General features: G+C 52.3%; 1 protein-coding gene across 1 annotated transcript in view; it reads right to left on the bottom strand.

The window, feature by feature from the left end:
• Nucleotides 1-19,482, bottom strand: part of NOTCH1 (notch receptor 1) — a 787,535-nt gene extending 768,053 nt beyond the window's left edge. Inside the window, exons 1-2 of the mRNA XM_066610802.1 lie at nt 19,202-19,482; nt 11,970-12,051 (exon numbers count right to left, since the gene is read on the bottom strand). Coding sequence (XP_066466899.1) covers nt 11,970-12,051; nt 19,202-19,283 — 164 coding nt within the window. The 5' untranslated portion in view covers nt 19,284-19,482. The remainder of the gene's footprint in view (nt 1-11,969; nt 12,052-19,201) is intronic.
• Nucleotides 19,483-22,152: the final 2,670 nt, after the last annotated feature.

Raw genomic sequence — 22,152 nt, 5'->3', positions numbered from 1 at the left:
GAGAATGGATGATGGCCGGATCCCAAAGGATCTCCTCTATGGAGAACTCGTGCAAGGAAAGCACCCTACAGGTAGACCACAGCTGCGATACAAGGACATCTGCAAGAGGGATCTGAAGGCCTTAGGAGTGGACCTCAACAGGTGGGAAACCCTGGCCTCTAAGCGGCCCGCTTGGAGGCAGGCTGTGCAGCATGGCCTTTCCCAGTTTGAAGAGACAATTGGCCAACAGTCTGAGGCCAAGAGGCAAAGAAGGAAGGCCCATAGCCAGGGAGACAGACCAGGGACAGTCTGTGCGGAAGGGATTCTCCCAGTGCGGAAGGGATTGTCACTCCCGAATTGGCCTTTTCAGCCACACTAGACGCTGATCCAGAACCACCATCCAGAGCGCGATACCAGAGTCTTTCGAGACTGAAGGTTGCCAACACATTTTCAAGCATGTACAGAGTGCCCTTCCTTCCTCTCTGAAGCACTGCAGCCTACCACCACACATGCATGGTTAAGGAGAAAGGCATCCTAATTCTTCCCTTGCTTTTTCTCTGTGAGTTGAGATACGGTTCTTGGGGTCGTTCTCTACCTTAAATTTGTATTTATAAAAAGGAGCAGGTTTCTCACAAAGGCTAGACCCCCCCCCCCCCCCCAGCACTTTTTAAGGCAAAAGCTGCCCTGCCTCCCCCACCCCCAAAGGTCTGGAGACCTTTCTGAAAATTTTAAAGCAGATATCGACACTCATCTACTATGGCTAACTTTAAATGTCAGTAGAACTCAGTGAGTGCAAAGGGGAGCATATATTGGTTGTGAAAGCACAAGGTGGCCACCCAGTTGCCCTCACTAAGGGATTTTTGGACTGCTGGATCATCCAAACCCACTCAACTTCTGATCTTCCAAGATTTTGCCCAGACTCTGGTTGAGGACCCAGCCCAATCCTCAGGTGTTTTGTTTTAAAAGATACCCTTTCCGTCTCTCGGCTGCAGACAGGGGTCTTCCCCTGCAGAGGAGACATCCCACACAGCCCAGGTACATGCCGGAGAAGCCTCTGCAAGAAGCAGAAGTTCTACAGCTGCTGCAGGAAGAGGTCCCTGCAGGTAGGAAGCCACCAAATACGCAAAGAGTGTCACAAAAGGAGGAAGTCCAGGAACCGAGATGGGCTTAATGTACTCCACTTCCCTAAACCTGACACAGAACACACACCAAGCCTATACTTCAGTGCATTCGGTTCTGGCCAGCCCAGCGGCATCAAGCCTGTGCAAACGCACCACCAAAGTATGACACACCGCACCTCCGTGAAGGTCCAGTGCAGCCTCTGTGAAGGCTCCGTGAAGGCCCAGTGCAGCCGCCTGTAGCGCGGGGAACCCGTGTACACAAACAATCTCGGTGCTAAGTGCTGCAGTTGCCTAGCTGCCCCTTGAAGTCTGCCATCACCTGTAGGATTCAAGAGACCAAAGGGCTTGCTTGTCAGTCCTGCAAGACTCCTCACATTGGTCATCCTGCCACTGTCCCCAGAAGGAGCGCTGGGAGAGCCCCGCACGGCCTGATCCCAGCTGGACTGTTCCGGTCTCTTTGCAGACTTCCTCCGGCTATTTTGCTACCCCACCCTTTTCCTTTGGCGCTGATGTCCTTGTTCCTGCTCCCCTTTTGTTGCTGCGCTGAAACGGCACCGGGCAAAAGCAGGAAGGATGGGAAAATGCCAGCAGGAAGAAACCTCAAAGGGAGGCAAGAGAGACTCCGAGGGGCATATGCCACCCACCACACCCAAACGCCCCCCCCCCACTGCCTTCTGCCACTTTCTGAACATGATCCCCACACCCTGCCTGCAAGCCCCAGGAAAGAAAGGCTTCATTACCTTCCATCAGTGACGTCCAAACAGAGCTGCAAGAGGCAACAGGGTGTGTGTGTGTGTGTGTGTGTGGCAATGGCAGCCCCCAACCACAGAAAGAATACCACGGGGGTCCCCTGGCTTCTGCCAGCAGGCTACTGGCCAATCTTTCAGCACATGAATATAAGAAGAGCCCTGCTGGATCAGGCCAAAGGATTCCTTTGGCCCTTCAGATACCTCTGAGCACGTAAGATAGCAAGTTCTCTGCATCCTGTTGCCAATCCCTTGCACCCGGCATTCAGAGACAGACATGCAATGGGGAGCTGGCAGGCCCCGCTGCCTGACCCAAAGGACCCACTCATTGACTTTGTAGTCCTTTGCTCCTTAAAAGAACCTTGTCAGCCTCTGGGACATAGCACCACGACCATACTAAACCAAGCAGCAGAAGGACACAGAAAGACACGGGCAGTTCAGCAGAAAGCCAACCACAGCTTCCAGCAGCCCGAGGCAGCACACAAGACACCACCGCATCTTGTCTGAGGGTGTGCCAACCGCCACACCTCCTCTCACTCCCTGGATTCAAAAAGGAAGAGGGGAACAGAGAAGAGGAGGAAGTGCAGAGGACAGGAGTCCTCCACACATCCTGTTTTATTTATTTTTATTTTCCACATTTAAATCCTGCCCTTCCTTCAAGGTGCTCCAAAGGGTGTGCACAGTTCCTCCTCTCCATTAGTCCCCACAACAATCCTGCGAGGTAGGCGAGACTGAGAATGAGTGGCCCAAGGTTACCCAGGAAGCTTCCTGGCTAAGTGAGGATTTGAACCCGGCTCTTCCAGGTCTAATCCAACTCCAGAACTCCTGCACTATCCGGGCTCTATACTCCATTCCTCTCTCCCTTTTCAGACCCAGGGAAGGAGGCGCAGTGTAGAGGCAGGCATGCAAAGGTGTACACCCCCTTGCTTTAAGCAGCTAGAAGTGAGCTTGGCCAGGCGAGTGCTTTTGAGTGCAGAGGTCCATACAGAGAGGGTGTCACCGTCAGGGAAGAGACATGGGAAGAGACCGTCAGGGAAGAGCAGCCAGATCAAATGGCTGCTACTGCCACCACCCAAGGGTCCTACCAACTCTTTCATCCTGGCCAGCATATCCATTAAGGTTACCAAGCATATGAAAAATAAACTTGGGGTGTAGCATCCAACACAGATGGCATTCAAGGTCGGGGACCTGGCAAGATCGGAGCAGCAGCAGGTGTGGGGCAGCCAGCAGCCCGGGGGGACAATTTGAGCTCCAAGGGGAGAAGGGAAAAGTCACCAGAAAACCTGGAACTCTTGCCCAGAACACTTGCGCCAGGAGGCACCCAGCCTTGGGAAGTTAAACATGGCCAGTTCCCATTTCGTTTGCTGATGGGACAAACGAGTATCTTGGGGATAATGACCCCTCTCTTGAATGGACTGGGCAGGTCTCCAGCAAAGACAGATCCCTAGGCATGAACCAATTGGGGTCCTGCCCATGTGACCATCTTGCTCCCCATCTTGCACCAAGGTGGCTCCCCCAAATGGACAGATCAAAAACTCTCCCAGGACAGGGCTTATCAATGCCTACCTAGGATTGGATGGCACGCTGCATGGCTTCAACACTTCCATACCCATGGCTCCCCCTGAGCAATTCTCAACAGGTCTTTGGGTGCTGAGAGGGGGGTGAAAGTCCTTGCCCCAGGAAGGTTGCTCTGAACAAGCCCAGCTGTGGGTCAGATAATAAAGCAGCCAAGCGTATTGCCCTGTCCAAGCTCTGAATCGCCACCCAAAAGCACCATCTGCTTTTAACTAAGTGAGCGACGGAGGGCGTAGCTGGGAAAGCGGTGTCCCGCGTTGCCACAAGCTTGGAAAAAAGAGAGCACCCCTTTTCAACTGGAGTGGGGGTGCCAGTCCAGAAATCCAGCCATGCCAAGGTTTAATTAGTACCCATCACTGCGAGGCTCCGTGATCCTCAGAAAAACCTTTTCATCTGATCTGGAGGGAAAAAGTCTAGCTTAAGCAAGGGGGCCCCATTTTGCAAAGCTGCAGTTAATATGCCCCACCACAAAACCACACTGGCAAAAAACTGTGCCAGTCATCGTCGCTGGTGGCTTCGAAAGCATTATTGCCACCTCCAAACACATATTTCTCTTCCTCTCTCCAGCTTCTTATGCACAAGTGTTTCTCATTAGGTTTGCAAGAGTGACACAGAATATAGTACACCCTTCGGGCTGTCATATTGAGTTAGACCCCAAACTCTTGAGCCTGGAGAGAAGAGGCAACTTCTCCAGGCATGGGAATTATTATTATTATTTTAATTCTATTTTATTTTTAAACAAAAAGTTTGTTCTGTTGTTCTTGCAGGTCACCAACACTGGTACATCTGGGCTAGCAAGCTGACAAACGTGCGGCTAGCAGAAAAAAGAGAACCAACTTTTGTCAACTGCTGACTCGCCCAGATGCAATTCCAGCTCCCCACAGATAACTAGGTGATAAGAGTATCTGAGGGCCCAATCCTATACAATTTTCCAGCACCAGTGCAGCCACAGCACAGCTCCAAGATAAGGTAACAAATGTCCCCATACATTAAGGAGGCCTCTGTGACTGCCTCCCCACCACAGGACCCCACTGGTACGGCTGCACTGGCACTGGAAAATTGGATCGGACTGGGCCCTGAGCCCAATCTTTTCTAGGGCTTAGGGGGAAAAAAAGTCTCTCAACACAAGTAAAAAAATATTAGAATAATCCAACAATTTAACTTATCTTTATTCAGGTGAGAAGACTGTGGTTGTCTCAAAGAATTAGAATCCATATTGTTAATTCTTTGACACAACCATGGTCTTCCCACCTGAATAAAGGTTGGATTATTGCTGGCCATGGAAACCTATGAACATATATAATAGCTATCCCTAAATGCAGCTCTTTTCACATGCAATAAATATCCATTGTTATTAATGTTTCACCTCTAGTAGGAAAAAAAAAACCCACTTAGGGTTCAGTTCTAACCAACTTTCCAGCACTGGCTTAGCCACAATGCAGCCCCCCAAGTAACAAACATGCCCTTACGCTGAGGAGGCTCCCTCGACTGCCTCCCCACTGCAGGATTCAGTGCACGCCACGTGGGCACAGCTATGTCAGTGCTGGAAAGTTGGTTAGGATTGTGCCCCTAGTTTTTTACACTGGGAGGAAGCCACAGCTCAGTGGGCATCCCCTTTGCACACACCTTGGTCCATCCGCCTTGAGGTTGCGAGCCGCTGTGAGTCAGTTCTGACAATCCTGCACTTAGCAGGTCCAGGGTGCAACTCAGGCAAGCCAGTTTCCCACTTCCTATGTTGTCACAAACATTGAGTTCCGTGTACAGGAACAGGGCAGGAGGTCTGGTCTAGAGGGTAGAGCCTCCATTTGCCTGAAGATAACATCCACAAGGTCGCCAGTTCGAGGCCACTGGCACCGTGCGACCTTGAAGCAGCTGACAAGCTGAGCAGAGCTATTTCCATCAGCTCTGAGCGTGGGAGGATGGAGGCCAGAATGTGCGACCAGATCAGAACGAAACATCTGAATTGTTGTGGCTCTTGAAAGATAGAGCCTTCTTTCAATTGTAAAAATCCCTACAGGGATTTAAATTAGCCTGCCTATGTAAACCACCTTGAATAAAGTCTTGAATAAAGACCAAGAAAGGCGGTATATAAATACCTGTATTATTATTATTACTACTACTACTACTACTACTACTACTACTACTACTACTACTACTACTACTACAACAATGGGCACTCCTCATCCACACATAAGAACCCCAGCTGGATAAGAAATTTTCCAGATGATCTAGTCCTGGTAAGAAAAATGAAGCTCTTATGTGGAAATTGAGTAAATTGACGTAAATTGTGTCTATTGACATAGGGAAATAGCCCAAGGCTGCAATCCTAACCTCACTTTCCTGGGGGTAAGTCCCACTGAACACACTAGGATTTACTTCTGAGTAGACCTGCTTAGGACTGCGCCCTAAAGACATACAGAAATCACTTGCGTTAATGGCGGCACAACACAAACAAGATAACTGAGTGCTGTGTAATTGCTGGGTTTGAGAATCAAACCCCCCCCCCAAATTTTGCAATCTGTGGTGGGTCAAATCTGTGGGTGCCAAGCTCACAAATAAGGAGGCCGCACTGTAACTAATACTAACTCACACCTCTTCTAACTCAGCACCCCATTCAAATTGACCAAAAGACCAAATTTCGGGCACTGCAACCAATGCAGTGGATTGCCAGGAATCCTCACCAAGAAAGTGATACAGGCCAGATCTCTTTTCAGCCTGCACCCTTTTCCTAGGCAAGGCTGTTTGAGGGCATTTCAAGCAGTCGTTGCCATTCCAGTGCAGATTGCTGAAGGCACCTGTTGAGAACACCTGAAGTCCCGGCAAGGGAGAACGTTGGGATTTTATTGCTCCAATTTTCAAACTCCTTGTAGGGATAGACACCTGCTCATAGTGAATGTGGGGCTGCCACAGGATCCAGACCTAAAAGATTCATCCAGACACCTCGTTCAGCTTGCAGCTGCTCAGCTGCGGAAGAGCCTTGCACATGACCACTGCAAAACATCTGACATTTTTCCAGACGTGGTCCTGAGATTTCCAGGCTGTCTTGGTAACCTGCAAGCCAACTTTTCTCAGCCATTGAAAACTTCTGCTCTGCCGCTGGAAGGATCCGGGCAGACTCTGGAGCGAGAGCTCACACACACATCAAGCCTAATTAGATTCCGCTGCCATCTGTACCTCCAATGTAAATCAGGGGGATACAAGAGGGCTTTTTTTGAGAAGAAGAAAGAGCGAGAGAAAGAATGACCAGAAGAGGTGGGGACAGAGGAGAGAGTTATGCATTCTGGGAAGCCCTCCACGATTAGTCACATAGCATTAATCTGCCTCCCTCAACAATAGCTGCCGAATTTCGGCCGAATCCCAGCTGTCGCTCCCTGAATGAAAGAAAACAAGATTTAGAGCGTCAAGCGTTGGTGCAGCTTCTGTGGGCAAGGAAAAAAAATAGTGGCGTGCATTCATTAGGGCTTCACAAAGGCGCCCAGCCTTTGTCCCTTAAATTGCTCATGTGCCCGATTAATTTGCTAAAGGCTTCTCTCTCCCTCCCCTTGGGCAAACAGAAGACGCCAAACGGGGGCACAGCAAAAAGAACGGAGGCAGACACACTAGTGCAGTCATCCACCCGCCCGCCCTCCCCCCTGAAAAAATCTGCCATTCAACAGTTGGGATTAGCAGTGCTATTGGGGGGGAGCGGCTTCATTAGGGACCTCGCAGAAGAGAGTGTGCCTGCCCTTGCATTTGCTCGCAACAGGTGGAGAGGGAACCTCCATGGAACTTCACTCTCTTGGAACTTCACTTCAACCTCTTGGAACTTCAACCTCTTGGAACTTCACTCTCAGTTCCAAGCCACACTTGGAAGCAAATTCCACCAAACTCCCTCCCTTTCTCATGTCCTCACTTCAAGTTGTCGAGAGGCTCCTGGAAACGGCAACTTCAGGCGCGCCGGCTCATAACGAGACTAATTTTACCGCAGGCTAATTGATAAACCTCGACAAGAGCGATGGTTCCAGCAGCATTTTTCTGGCCGCACAAACATCATCAAACTTCTTAAGAAAAGACCCAAAACACTTCTACTGTGAGACTAATCATTGCAATAAAAGAGAGCTTCCTGGGTAGGAGAAAACTCAAGGGGAGAACAGGCAAACTCCACACAGATAGTAGCCCTGGACGGGAATTGATTTTTTTTTTTCCTCATCTGCTTTATAACAACTTTTTAAAAAATGACTTTAAGTGAGGACTTGCTCTACTACCATGAAAGTGTGCTTGGATGGGAGGTTCATGACTGTTAATGCTACCCCCCAAAAAATCTGAGAGGCAGGAAGGGAGTGGGGCAACTTGGACATTGCAGAATTTATTTCAGCATTGCTGGGTAAACGGGCGAGTCAGAATGGGGGGGGGCTCTAAAAACTCTCTTCCAAGTAAAGAGTTCTGCAGCGCCCAAGTTCCACACCAGATCCCATTTGGGATGATCGTAACCAACATTTGCAGTTGTAACAGCACCTCAAGCATTCCAAACACGTTGTACATACTATCCCGATGTAATCTGTAAGGTGAGCAAGTACGATTGCCCCGTACTGCAGAAGGTTAAGGCAGGAGGGAGGGAGCAGCTTGCCCCAGGCCACCTGGAGAGATGATGGCAGAGGTGAGATTCCAGGGGAGTCCCGCCTTACAGCTCAATCTCTGGGGCTGCAATTCTAAACACACTTCCCTGGGAGTAAGTCCCATTAAACTCCACATAAACTCCCATAAACTCCACAGAGCCTACAGAGACAGCTCCATTTCAGAGAACAAACGGGACTAAGGGAAGCCATTCCGGGTTCAACTGGCCGAGCCAGAGTTCTTGGAGACTGGAATCGCTCAATCCCAGAATCCAGCACACTTTCCCATTACCTGAACTTGGCAAGAGAGTGGGACCATGTTTTCAGGCATGTCCCAGCAACTGCATTAAGAACATAAGAACAGCCGCACTGGATCAGGCCATAGGCCCATCTAGTCCAGCTTCCTGTATCTCACAGCGGCCCACCAAATGCCCCAGGGAAATTGTTGGCAACCTTCAGTCTCGAAAGACTATGGTATCGCGCTCTGGATGGGGGTTCTGGCACAGCGTCTAGTGTGGCTGAAAAGGCCAATTCAGGAGTGACAATCCCTTCCACACTGGGAGCAAGTGTAGTATGTCCCGGTCTGTCTCCCTGGCTATGGGCCTTCCTTCTTTGCCTCTTAGCCTCAGACTGTTGGCAAAGTGTCTCTTCAAACTGGGAAAGGCCATGCTGCACAGCCTGCCTCCAAGCGGGCCGCTCAGAGGCCAGGGTTTCCCACTTGTTGAGGTCCACTCCTAAGGCCTTCAGATCCCTCTTGCAGATGTCCTTGTATCGCAGCTGTGGTCTACCTGTAGGGGGCTTTCCTTGCACGAGTTCTCCATAGAGGAGATCCTTTGGGATCCGGCCATCATCCACTCTCACGACATGACCGAGCCAACACAGGCGTCTCTGTTTCAGCAGTGAATACATGCTAGGGATTCCAGCACATTCCAGGACTGTGTTGTTTGGAACTGTGTCCTGCCAGGTGATGCCGAGGATGCGTCGGAGGCAGCGCATGTGGAATGCGTTCAGTTTCCTCTCCTGTTGTGAGCGAAGAGTCCATGACTCGCTGCAGTATAGAAGTCATGTGTACTCCAGGGAGTACACTCCAGGGAGTACCTGCCTGCATCCTGGTGCCCAAACTTGTCAGCTGAACATAAGAACATAAGAACAGCCCCACTGGATCAGGCCATAGGCCCATCTAGTCCAGCTTCCTGTATCTCACAGCGGCCCCCCAAATGCCCCAGGGAGCACACCTGATAACAAGAGGCCTGCATCCTGGTGCCCAAACTTGTCAGCTGAACATAAGAACAGCCCCACTGGATCAGGCCATAGGCCCATCTAGTCCAGCTTCCTGTATCTCACAGCGGCCCCCCAAATGCCCCAGGGAGCACACCTGATAACAAGAGGCCTGCATCCTGGTGCCCAAACTTGTCAGCTGAACATAAGAACAGCCCCACTGGATCAGGCCATAGGCCCATCTAGTCCAGCTTCCTGTATCTCACAGCGGCCCCCCAAATGCCCCAGGGAGCACACCTGATAACAAGAGGCCTGCATCCTGGTGCCCAAACTTGTCAGCTGAACATAAGAACAGCCCCACTGGATCAGGCCATAGGCCCATCTAGTCCAGCTTCCTGTATCTCACAGCGGCCCCCCAAATGCCCAAGGGAGCACACCAGATAACAAGAGACCTGCATCCTGGTGCCCTCCCTTGCATCTGGCATTCTGACATAGCCCATTTCTAAAATCAGGAGGTTGCACATACACATCACGGCTTGTAACCCATAATGGATTCGAGGTGCTCCAGAGTCAAAGCACTTCTCTTTGACTCTTTGAGGCACATCAAATCCAGTGCAGGTTCTCTGGGATCCATGAACCAAACAAGGAAGAAGGGCCATCAGAGGACCACAACTGACAACCAACGTTTACAGCTGCACAGACAAAGCAGAGCAGGGGAGGAAACCGACCCATTTTCAGGCTCCACGAAGATGCATGCATAACAAAAATTAGGCTGGGCCAGGATCAGAGAGGAAGCACTGACACAAGACGATAAACCAGCCTTTCGGGGTACCAGTTTGAGGGTTCCCCCCCACCTCCTGTTTTGTTCCCACTTGATACTGCTCTCCTTTGCCCTTCAGGGCAATTACCGATGCCTCCTCAGCAAAGAATCTGGGAAAGGTGTGAGAATCTACATGGCAGGAACGAGTAAGTGTCAAGGACGGGCCACCCGTTGGCCTGAGTTGCTGACTATGTAGAGTCATTTCAGCCTGGCACCTGTTGCTCCTGTGATCCAACAGCCACAGAAGCTTAAAGGAGCTCAGGCATCACTAGGCAAGCCATTAAATGCAACTTCACGAAGATGACAGCAAGTCTCCTTCCAAATTTTCATTTAACTTTGTTGTATATACCAGACCCACATTCCGCAAGGGAAGCTTATAAGAACATAATTTGGAACCAGCAAGTTAGAAAAGACACTGCAGCAAATCTTCTTGCTTCCAGTACAAAACAGAACTGGTAGAGGACTATAATCACACAGAAATATGGGTCTACTAGACTGATGGACACAGAAAGACTGGGATTGCTCAGGTGTAACACAAACCTCTCCTTAAAGCTCTCGGCAATGTGCTTCATCTCCTTGCCATGGGATGTGGTCATGGCACCTGGCCTAGATGCCTTTAAATGGGGATTGGACAGATTGATGCAGGAGAGACAGGTTGGCCATGATGGCTGCATCTCAACTCCGGGTTTGAGGTAGCCCATCTCTGAGTACCAGATGCAAGGGAGGGCACCAGGTTGCAGGTCTCTTGTTATCTGGTGTGCTCCCTGAGGCATTTTGTGGGCCACTGTGAGGTACAGGAAGCTGGACTAGATGCACCTTTGGCCTGATCCAGCATGGCTCTTCTGATGTTCTCTCTCTTATTTGTCCTCACAAGAACTCATGAAGCCAAAACCATGCCCTTTTCGTAGCTGAGATTCTAAGGCTACAGCCAGTAAGCTGGGGGTTTGAATTGGATACTGAGCAAAAAAGTTCAGCTATGCCTTGACAGGAAACATGGGAACTTGAAGAGAAGGCACAGGCTGACAAAGATTTGGGGGATACGGCCACAATTGACTACAGCCTTTCTGATCCAGCACACCAACTGCATGTCTAAAGAGGGAAGTATCCCCTTAGCACTTTGTGCATTTTCCATGCCAAGTGCAGGCAGATACCAGCACAGCCACACTGCCCTAGGAGAAGCAAAATGGCTCCATCCTTAATTCAACAGGCCGGACATCCTCCATCTCCATCCACAATACCTTGATTCGATTTGTCCTTTGTCTTAGAAAGGGTTTCAAAGGTTCCACCGCCCACCATCTCAAGTCAGAATCTTCCAACCCAGCGATTTGCAACCAGTCTGCTGCGACACACTGGCATACCACAAAAGGTCCACTGGTATGTCATGGGACTTTGGAGAACCATGGGTGAAAATAGCTGAAAAAAAACTCTTCCAGGTTCTGCCGCTGTTTTTTAGGGCAACTGTCTGTAATAACAAATTGTCTGACCCTCTGCCGGCAGAAGAAGAGGGACAGACAATTTGTTAGTACAGACAATTGCCCTAAAAACAGAGCTGCAGAACCAGGAAGAGTCTCCTGGAAGTTGGAAGTGACATCACAAGAGGCAAAGAACACAAGAAGATCATAGAAGTCAGTGTGCCATAAGAAAATATTATCAAAAATCACTGCTCCGACCACTGTATGGCATCCGCTTATCACACAAGAAATCAAACACTCCCTCCACCCCACTGGCCCATCACCTACTCCCCATATCAAACTAAAACTAGTGCACACCAGCCACACACTTTTTTTAAACCAATGTTTTAAAAGAGTCCTCCTACAACTTGGAGATTCCATCCAACTCGCCTTCAGGTGAGCTGCTCTCTGGCCAGATACGTCAACACACAAAACTCCACTTTGCCCAAGCCCCAGGAGATACTTACAGACATGCTTCTGTTCCGTTGGGGTACGTTTCACAACTCCCTCCATTTAGGCACTTGTCAAAAGACTGAGTACAGCGGAAGCCTGCAAGGAGAGCAGAGAGAGAGTCACCACCAAGGATACAAACACTGGGGAGCACGCAGGGGTGGGGGGGGGAGAGAGGCCACACACGGAGCCTGTGACCGCCAGCTCCACAAACACAACAAGGGTCACCGGACGCTCCACTCACCCTACATTTGGCTACTAACCACAAGTTCAGTGGTTCTCACACTCAGGTGTGGATCTCATCCCATTTATCCTTTCTCCACAACGTCCCCACGAGGGAAGGAAACCCCACCCCAATTTGCAGATGGCCACACCCCCATCCATCATGCGTTTTAGAGCCACCGGCGCATATGGTGGGAGTTCTGTGCATGCGCAAGCTGCCCGTGAACACCCCACTGCAGCAGGTAAGGGGCAGCAGGGGCGGATCCGGGTAGGGAAAGGGCTAAACCAAGGGAGGTTAGGTGGTGGGAAGGGGAGGGTCTCAGTGGAAGCAAGCACACCCCAAAACCCTACCCCAGGAGTGGCGTCACTAGGGAGTTGCAGGGGGTGCAGACCTCACTCAGGGGTTGACACCACTACTAGCCAAAATTGTGACATCTTGGAATACCATCATGTTATATATTGTTCGATGCAGAATGAATAGAAACAAACCATGTTGAAATATCTGTATTGTATCAAAAGTTATGGACATATAACCAGAAAAGGAGAACGCAACTGCCTTATGTAACAAAAAGTGGATTTTCTTAATTCAAAACTGACCAAAGAGACAGATTGTTCTGAGAGCCAATGAGGTGTTGTTATAACAAAGCAGGGAACCAATGAGGTGTTAGTATGAGTCAGTTCTCATTTCCATGTATCATGAGTTCTAATACTAGAACTCTTATTCAATTGCGTGAGTGCCATCAAGTTGGTCACTGGTTTTTTCTTGGTTAGTGATTTGCTGGCTGCCCTGTTCTGTTATATATTAAAATAAATAAAATTAATGGGGGTGACCCCAACCCTAGGGCATTTAGGTTGTGCGTATGATATTTTAATTCTGTATGATCTTTTATTCTGTATGGTCTGGTACAGGAGGAGGTTTATCATGGGGAAGATGCAATGAGTTCTTGCACCGGATGATGCAAACCCTGGTGACATCTTTGATCCCAGGGGTCCCAAAGTGTGTGTTGCAATGACTTAGAATGTCATGGCACACTCTTAGGGACCCATGGGATGTCTGCAGTGACCCCTCCTATTTCCCAGCGCCCAAATCTCAGTAAAGAGATTTGTAGAGAGTAGAGAGAGACTCTGTAGAGTGCTCTCTGCAGTAGAGACTCTGTAAGTAGAGTACAGTAGAGTAGAGTAGAGTAGAGTAGAGCCCACATCTCAGTAGATTTGGGCAACACTATCTTGGATCTCTACATCCACAAGCACTCAGTTTAAAAAAAATACGGCTCAGATTTTCAGGCCAACCAATTCTAGAGGGAAAAGGTATGCGCAGCCAATGAGAGTATTTGCAGTGTGCACGCAACATTACCCAGGGTGCACTCCTACTCGACATGTGGCTACAAGCCACAGTTTGCTTAATCAGCAGAGATATCTCAGAGTCAACCCTGCTGAAGAGAGAGCACCAGCGAGTGTGGCATGGGTCTGCTTCTGCAAACAGAAACCAAAAAGTACAACTTGGGTTTGTTAAATTGCTGGGCAGGCCATATTCTTTTAAATGCATTAAAAGCAAGACTAAGTGGAAAATGACACATGCTGCTGTGACTTCAGCCCGCTTTTCCCAGAAAAAAAGGTCCTTAAGAAGAAAAGGTGTCTGCATGGAGCCTTTGAGGTGGCCATCCAAAGGAGACAACTCAAGATGGGCACACAGGCAGGGCATTTCATAGGCTGGAATTCTCTCACTGCGCAACACCAGTCCCATCTGGTCCTAACTAACTTTCTTCCAAATAAAAGTAGCCAATCTTCTTTATGGGGTACTTCGGGAACAAATGAGACCAGGACATACTCATCGCTTTCGTGCCATACAGAGCGCTGGTAGTGCTTCTGTAAACTGTAGACTCCTTGGGGCAGAGGCCTGCCATTTTTGCTTAGGCTGCGAAAAACACAGTATGGTGCACCACTGCTATGCTCTCTGGATCAAGTACTCCAAAGAGTACTTAGATCACAGGGATCACCTGTGGCAGCCAATGATCGCCTCCAGGCGGGCAGGCAAGAAAGTGTTTGATCAATAAGAGGAGGGCTCTTTCTTTTAGGACAACTGTGTGTGTGTCTCTCTCTCACACACACACACCCATAGCTTGCAGGCCTGTGGCTCTGCTTGAAAGGCCTTTCAGCCACTGGGCAAACATTACTCTCTCTCCCTCTACCCTACACCACAAGGCTGATGTGAGAATGAAGCCAGGCTGGATTGCAAACTGCCCCAAGGTCCAGAGGGAGCAGAAAGTCTCTAGAACAGGAAACACCATATTAAAATTTGGTTTGGCCCTCCACCTCCAAGTGAGGTCCAGCTCAGCAACTCTGACTGGGATCCCTCTCTGCAATGGGAGGACATGGTCCCTGCAAGGATGGAGAAGAAGCCACAGAGGTCTCGTCTTCCAGGGCAACGATCCTCAGCTTAGCAGAGTTCAATGCTTCCCCAGTCACCATGGGAGAAGATCTGGATAACCCCATCTTGGCAGGCTGCGCTGGAGATCTTCTAGAGAACTTAGCCTGTGGGTTCTCCAAGGAAAGGAAATATGGCTTGGTTATCTGGTTTCAGGCCCTCCAGAGGATGGGCAGATAGAGAGGCACATACGGCACCTCCATCCTGCTCCCGCGCTCCCCTGACACAGCTATTCCCAAGTTGTCTTGCTGCTCAGATATTCATGATTTTTAAAAAGAATGGGGGGAAAAAACCATCACCATCAAGAAGCCAGGCTGCAAAGGGAGCCCTGCGGAGGGGAGAAGAGAGTTGTAAAGCAGGCGGGAGAGAGAGAGCACGCCCCCCTCCTCGCTCGTGGGAAAAAGCAACAGCTGCAGAGCAGGGCTCTCTCCCCACTCCAAACAAAGGGGGGAAATCAGAGCGGCCCATTGTCGAGGACTACAGATACCTCTGGGTGCATTGACTGCAGGTCCAACGGGCAGGACCAGACCAGCCCCTTGATACTCAATCCCTACCTGCTCCTAACAGATGTGTGTACACACACACACACACACACACACACACACACACACACACACACACACACACACAAAAGGTAGTTTCATGCAGGCTGTCTTGTTGCTGGTAGATGGGAAGGAACTTGACTGTGTGGCCAAGCCTGGAGAGGCAGCAACGCGAAGTGAAACTAGACAGAACCCAAAAGCAGCGCAAGAGGTGGGGTTCCTTCCCCGTTCCCGGAAGGTAGAGGCGAAATTACACTCCTCGGTGTTATGACTAAGAGGTTGCGGATTCCTACAGAGCTCAGATGGGGCCTCTGACCTCAGGCAGCCTCGGTGAAGAACCTCGGAGGTGGCCCAGGTTCTTCAGAGCTCAGTAGATCTTTCCGTGGGCTGGTTCACAGACACACATGTGCTGTTCACTTGATGACTTGCAGCTGCATATGTGAGCTGGCTCCATGGAGCGACTGGGGGGGGGTGCATTTGGAGGCCAATGAAAAGTGATGGCTGGCTGGCTCTGCAAAGGCTCATTTCCACAGGCAATTAATCCATGGGGGGGGGGGGGATGAAGCTCACAGCCCAAAGGACAGACTGATTCCTTCAGGTTATGGCATCCAGCCCCCTGGCTGTGCTCTGGGCCTTCCCTGGCCCAGATTGCCCAGTCACAGGGCTGCAGTAGCAGAAGGTCCATACTCCAGACTTGGTCACCACTTCTTGGCCACCCTGTGGCCCACCTAGGAGGAAACAGTCAAGTGGCCAAATGTGCTCTACCCTGAGCGCCAACACATGAAGTGGGTGGGGCAGGTATTTCTGCAGGACCATTATCCAAAGGACCCATGGCGGATTTGCCCCGACTAAGAGCCGTCCTGAGTCAACCAGAGACAAGGTGCAAACAGGGAGAAAAGGAAGGAGAAGATCCTTTTAAAGGGCATCCTTGTGACACAAGAGTTCAGCGGCAGCCACTTTGGAGAGCTGTTTGCAAGGGCCCTTTGAAAGGGCAACACAGGGGTGAACCCCTAGCTCCAAGGCCAAGCCGTTCCTGCCTTGAATGCATAAAGTCCCAGGGTCATGGGCTATGTCAGAATGCCAGATGCAAGGGAGGGCACCAGGATGAGGTCTCTTGTTATCTGGTGTGCTCCCTGGGGCATTTGGTGGGCTGCTGTGAGATACAGGAAGCTGGACTAGGTGGGCCTATGGCCTGATCCAGTGGGGCTGTTCTTATGTCAGCCTCAGCAGCTTCTCAAGGCAGGCAGACCCTTGACAAGACTGAGCCAGACCCAGGCCAGTCGACAACAACTTCCCTCCTGTGCGCCAGATAATCTTTCAGGAATCTTGGGGCTGCCCATCAGGACTGCAAGTTTATTCCAACAAGCACCTGTTGAGCAGTTGGCCCATCATTTCAGACTAGTGACCAGCTCTGCCTGCCTCCTTCCAAAACCACCTTCCCCAAAGCAGCACCCTGGTTTGAGGGGGTGATCTAGACCTGGATTTGGATCCAGACCTCCCAGCGCCAAACAGCACATCCCACGCAGCTGCACACCCTCTCCTTGCAAAGCACACCATGCACAAGAACCCAAAACCAGCTGTCTTTTGACCACTGGCTGAATGAGCACAGGTATTCATGTACCGGGAGGATTGTGTGCCTAGCATTGGTACTTACACACCACTCCCTGCCTTTGCAAGATGTGCAAGAATCCTTGGCTGTGCAGGAGGAGTGCAAGTGCAAGAGGAGAAGCTCCCGGGCGCACCAAACAAACTGGAGATGGAAAAGTGACCTATTCAACAAGGCAGGTTGTGATGGGGATTTCATGTTGCAGACCGCCCCATGTTTTTCTGAGGCTAGTGTAGGTTTTGTTAAGGGGGGGGGAGTGTTTTGTGCTTCTGAGGAATCCTGCACAAGAGCATCCCTGCTTCTCCCCAAACAAGCTGGCACCGAGATGCAGGTTGTGCCTGTTGTCTTGTGTGTTCCCTGGGCATTTGGTGGGCCACAGTGAGATACAGGAAGCTGGACTAGATGGGCCTAGGGCCTGATTCAGTGGGGCTGTTCTTATGTTCTTAACTACAACTCCCAGGAGGCCTTGCAGGTCTCTTGTTATCTGGTGTGCTCCCTGGGGCATTTGGTGGGCCACAGTGAGATACAGGAAGCTGGACTAGATGGGCCTTTGGCCTGATCCAGCAGGGCTCTTCTTAGGTTCTTACGTTTCCTCCCCCCCCCACCAGAAAAAGAGAGGAGAAAACAACAGCTGCCCGCCATAGCAATCACTGACCAAACTGAATAATTCAAAAGTACAGAAAAACTGCTGCCCAACTCCAGAACCAAAAGGAGTAATTGTCACTTTTCAAGGTGTGCAAGAAAAATCCTCTTGTGGGGTCCGGGAAGGGGGAAGAGGAAGTTGATGCTTTCAAAAGTATCTTTTCCCATCACAAGGAAACTTCCAAATCAAAGGTATCAGATTTTAAGATCAGTTCAGTTTCCACTGAACTGTTTTCCCGAAAGATTAGTGAGCCCTGCACAACATGAACACGCTGAGCGTGTGACATCTGACATCCGCCTTCAGAAAGTCACACAGTCAAGAAAAGGAAGAGGGAGGTGAAGGTGGGGGGGCGCTGTGAACACAGGAAATCGGACGCATGTTCACAAACTGAAAAAAGGCAGATTATGACCAGGGAGGGGGCATTTTCCCCATTAAACGTGCCCCACAAAATAAAAGGAAAAGGGCTTCTTTGCCAAGCGTGAAGGTCAGTTCCCACATTACACAACAGTAAACCCAGATGCACCACTGAGCCACAGACAATCTCTCCGCGCCCCCCCCTTGCAGAACATGCGCTAGGCTGGCAGAAGATGCACAGACACTCAGAACATGATGCGCAGAACGGCCTAGCACTTGGGGAGGGGGGGGCTCAAGCCAAGCAGCTGGGCACCGTCCCCTAAGATGCCCGCCGATTTAATGACTGATTTTTATGAAGTCTGGGAATAGTTTGGTCATCATCATCAGATCTCTCCCTGCACATTCCCTGGTCTCTGGAGGTAGCTCCACAACCCACACTAGCTATGCACCCAAACTTCAGAAGTTGGGAAGGGGCTGAAATGGGGGTGCAAACTACTGCACACACCCCCTCCTCCCCAGGAGAAGCAGGCACAGGGGCACAAACCAAAGATTCCATGCTCGGTGCCCACATCCTGCACACTTCTGGCTCCTTGGCATCTTCAACACCTCTGAGCATGCTGGAAGCCCTTCCAAGGCAGGCAGGCAGGCAGGCAGAAGAGCCGGTCTGTTTGGTTTCACTTTGGAAGCCCCAGTGACTTACTCACAAACACACACAGACACACACACACACCCGCTTCTCTCCTCCGAGGTGAGCTGCAGGTCATCAGAACAGCTCCGATGCAGAGCCAATATCCAGAAACAGGCACTGGCGGCAGACTACACCTGGCTGTGGAGGCTCTATCCACCCTTGCCTGAGAGCAAGTTGCATTGACCAGAGCGCAACTTACTTCTGAGTAGACATGCCAAGGATTGTGGTCCAAGGCTGCGATCCTCTCCTCACCTACTTGGGAGTAAGCCCCACTAACTCTAATAGGGCTTACTTCCAAGTAAGCACGCCTAGGAGTGTGCTCCAAGGTTTGAAATCCTGCCCACACCTCCCTGGGAGCAAGCCCCACTGACACTAGTGGAACTTACTTCCGAGTAGACATGCCGATGGTCCAAGGCTGCAATCCTCCCCTCAACGACTTGGGAGTAAGCCCCACTAACTCTAATAGGACTTACTTCCGAGTAAGCACACCTAAGAGAGTGTGCTCCAAGGTTTGCAATCCTACCCACACCTCCCTGGGAGTAAGCCGCACTGACTCTAGTGGAACTTACTTCCGAGTAGACATGCCACGGATTGCGCTCCAGGGCTGCGATCCTCCCCGCACCTACTTGGGCGTAAGCCCCACTGAGTCTAACGGGGCTTACTTCCGAGTAGACGCTCGCACTTGGCCCCGAAAGCCTCCCCGCCCGCATCCCCAGAGCAGGTCCCCGGCACCGTCCCGGGGCCTCCCCGGCCCGGCAGCCCCGCGTACCTCGCGCCAGGACGGGCAGCAGCAGCAGCAGCAGCGGCGGCGGGAGGAGGCTGCGGGCGGCGGGCGGGGCGCGGGGCGGCATGCCTCCGCCGGGCGCTCCCAGGGCTCGGCTGCGCTTCTCCGCCTGCTCCGGCGCCCGCGCGGGGACCGCGGCCAGGCACTGGGCGGCTCCGCTCCGCTCCGCTCCGCTCCGCGGGCTCAGGCAGGCAGGCAGGCAGCCCGGGCGCGCTCCGCTCCGCTGCGGGGCTCTGGCACTCCCGCGCCGGCCAGGCACCAACTTCTCTGTGCCGGAAAGTCGGGCGAGTGCGCGCAGCGCGCGCCGCGGAGGGATCTGGCAGCCGCCTCGCGTCTTCGGGGAGGGCCCCGCCTGCCCGCCCCTCCCACCCGCCTGGGTGCCTGCAGGGAGGGAGGAAGGAAGCGCGCCGGAGAGCCAGCCTGGCCCGGGCGCAGCGGCACCTCTGGGCACTGCCGCCCTTGGAACCCCCCCGCCACCTGCTCAGGGGCCGCCTCTGGGTGACTGCTCAGGGGCCACCCTTGGAACTCTGCTCAGGGGCCACCTTTGGAATCACCCCCACCTGCTCAGGGGCCACCCTTGGAACTCTGCTCAGGTTCCACCCTTGGAACCCCCTGCTACTTGCTCAGGGGCCGCCCTTGGAACCCCCCCCCCGCCACCTGCTCAGGGGCCGCCTCTGGGTGACTGTTTAGGAGCCACCCTTGGAACTCCCTGCCACCTGCTCAGGGGCCGCCTTTGGAACTCTGCTCAGGGGCCACCCTTGGAACCCCCGCCACTTGCTCAGGGGCCACCCTTGGAACCCCCCACCACTTGCTCAGGGGCCACCTCTGGGTGACTGTTTAGGGGCCACCCTGGGAACCTCTGGCTCCTGCTCAGGGGCCACCCTTGGAATCACCCCCACCTGCTCAGGGGCCACCCTTGGAACTCTGCTCAGGTTCCACCCTTGGAACCCCCTGTCACTTGCTCAAGGGCCACCCTTGGAACCCTTCGCCACCTGCTCAGGGCCGCCCTTGGAACTCTGCTCAGGGGCCGCCCTTGGAACCCCCCCCCGCCACCTGCTCAGGGGCCGCCTCTGGGTGACTGTTTAGGAGCCACCCTTGGAACTCCCTGCCACCTGCTCAGGGGCCGCCTTTGGAACTCTGCTCAGGGGCCACCCTTGGAACCCCCTCCACTTGCTCAGGGGCCACCCTTGGAACCCCCCACACACTTGCTCAGGGGCCACCTCTGGGTGACTGTTTAGGGGCCACCCTGGGAACCTCTGGCTCCTGCTCAGGGGCCACCCTTGGAATCACCCCCACCTGTTCAGGGGCCACCCTTGGAACTCTGCTCAGGGGCCACCCTTGGAACCCCCTGCCATTTGCTCACTTGGACTCACCCCCACCTGCTCAGGGGCCACACTTGGAAACCTCTGCCACCTGCTCAGGGGCCACCTCTGGGTGACTGTTCAGGGGCCAGCCTGGAACCTCCGGCACCTGCTCAGGGGCCACACTTGGAGCCCACCACCACCTGCTCAGGGGCCGCCTTTGGGAACTCTGCTCAGGGGCCACCCTTGGAACCCCCCACCACTTGCTCAGGGGCCACCCTTGGAACCCTCTGCCACCTGCTCAGGGGCCACCTCTGGGTGACTGTTCAGGGGCCACCCTTGGAATCACCCCCACGTGCTCAGGGGCCACCCTTGAATCCCTGACACCACAGACACCAGCATCTGGAACACTGCCAAATGTGGACCATTCTTTAGAAGAATGAAGGGGGCCGTGGGGGCACTCATTTCTCTGCCACCCACACTGCACCCCAGTTGGAAGAGAAGGACTGGAGGGGTGGGGTGGTTCACACTAGCACACCCTTGCCCACCCCCTGTCCTCTCCCCCACACTTCCTCCTCTGCTCCATTCCTGAATCCAGGGAATGGATTCAGGAAGCACCACCTTTGGGTGATTGCTCAGGTGGCACCTTTGGAACTCCCTGCCACCACAGGCGCCAGCTTCAGGAACGCTGCCACACCTGGGTCATTCTTCAGGCCAACGAAGGAGATGGGGGAGCACCTACTTCTCCTCCACCCGCCCTGCACCCCAGTTGGAAGAGGAAGAATGGAGAAGAGGGATGTGGGGGGCCGCGCTAGCCCATCCTCACACACTGGCCACAGGCTTTGGGCTGCAGCAGCACCTCTGGGTGACTGCTCAAGGACCACCCTTGGAACTCCCTACCACCAGCAACAGGAACTCTGTCAAATGGGGGCAATTTTTGCCAGAGGGGCACCCATTTCACCACCCATGCTGTACCCCAGTTGGAAGAGGAAGAATGGTGGGGTGAGGTAGGCAGTGCTAGCCCACCCTTGCTCCCCATCCTCTTTCCCACACTTCCTTTTTGGCTTCCTTCCTTTTTGAATCCAGGGAACGGGTTCGGGGCTGTCTGTGATGGATCAGGAGTGGGATGGAACATCTTGGGGTTCTGGGGACAGCTCTATTAAAGTATCAACCCCGTTGCGGTGAAGGAAGCCACGTCTATGTTCAGGACTGTTAAAAAAGGAATTGAGAATAAAATGGCCAATATTACAATGCTGTTGTACAAATCAATGGCCAGGCCATTGCGCCCACCTGGAGCATTGTGCCCAATTCTGGTCACCGCATCTCAAAAAGGACGTAGTGGAACTGGAGATGGTGCAGGAGAGAGTGACCAAAATGATTACTGGGCTGGGGCACCTCCCTTATGGGGAAAGGCTGCAGCGTTTGGACTCTTCAGTCTGGAAAAGAGGCTCCTGAGGGAGATGTGATTGAGACACACAAAATTACACCTGAGGGGGGGACATGATTGAGACATACAACATTATGCATGGGAAGGATAAAGTGGATAGAGAGATGCTCTTTACACTCTCACATAACACCAGAACCCAGGGGACATCCACTCAAATTGAGTGTTGGGAGGGTGAGGACAGACAAAAG

This window comes from Tiliqua scincoides, chromosome 16, assembly GCF_035046505.1.
Source record: "Tiliqua scincoides isolate rTilSci1 chromosome 16, rTilSci1.hap2, whole genome shotgun sequence".
NCBI lineage: Eukaryota > Metazoa > Chordata > Lepidosauria > Squamata > Scincidae > Tiliqua > Tiliqua scincoides.
Note: the sequence above shows the minus strand (reverse complement) of the source record. Positions and strands in the feature narration are given on the sequence as shown.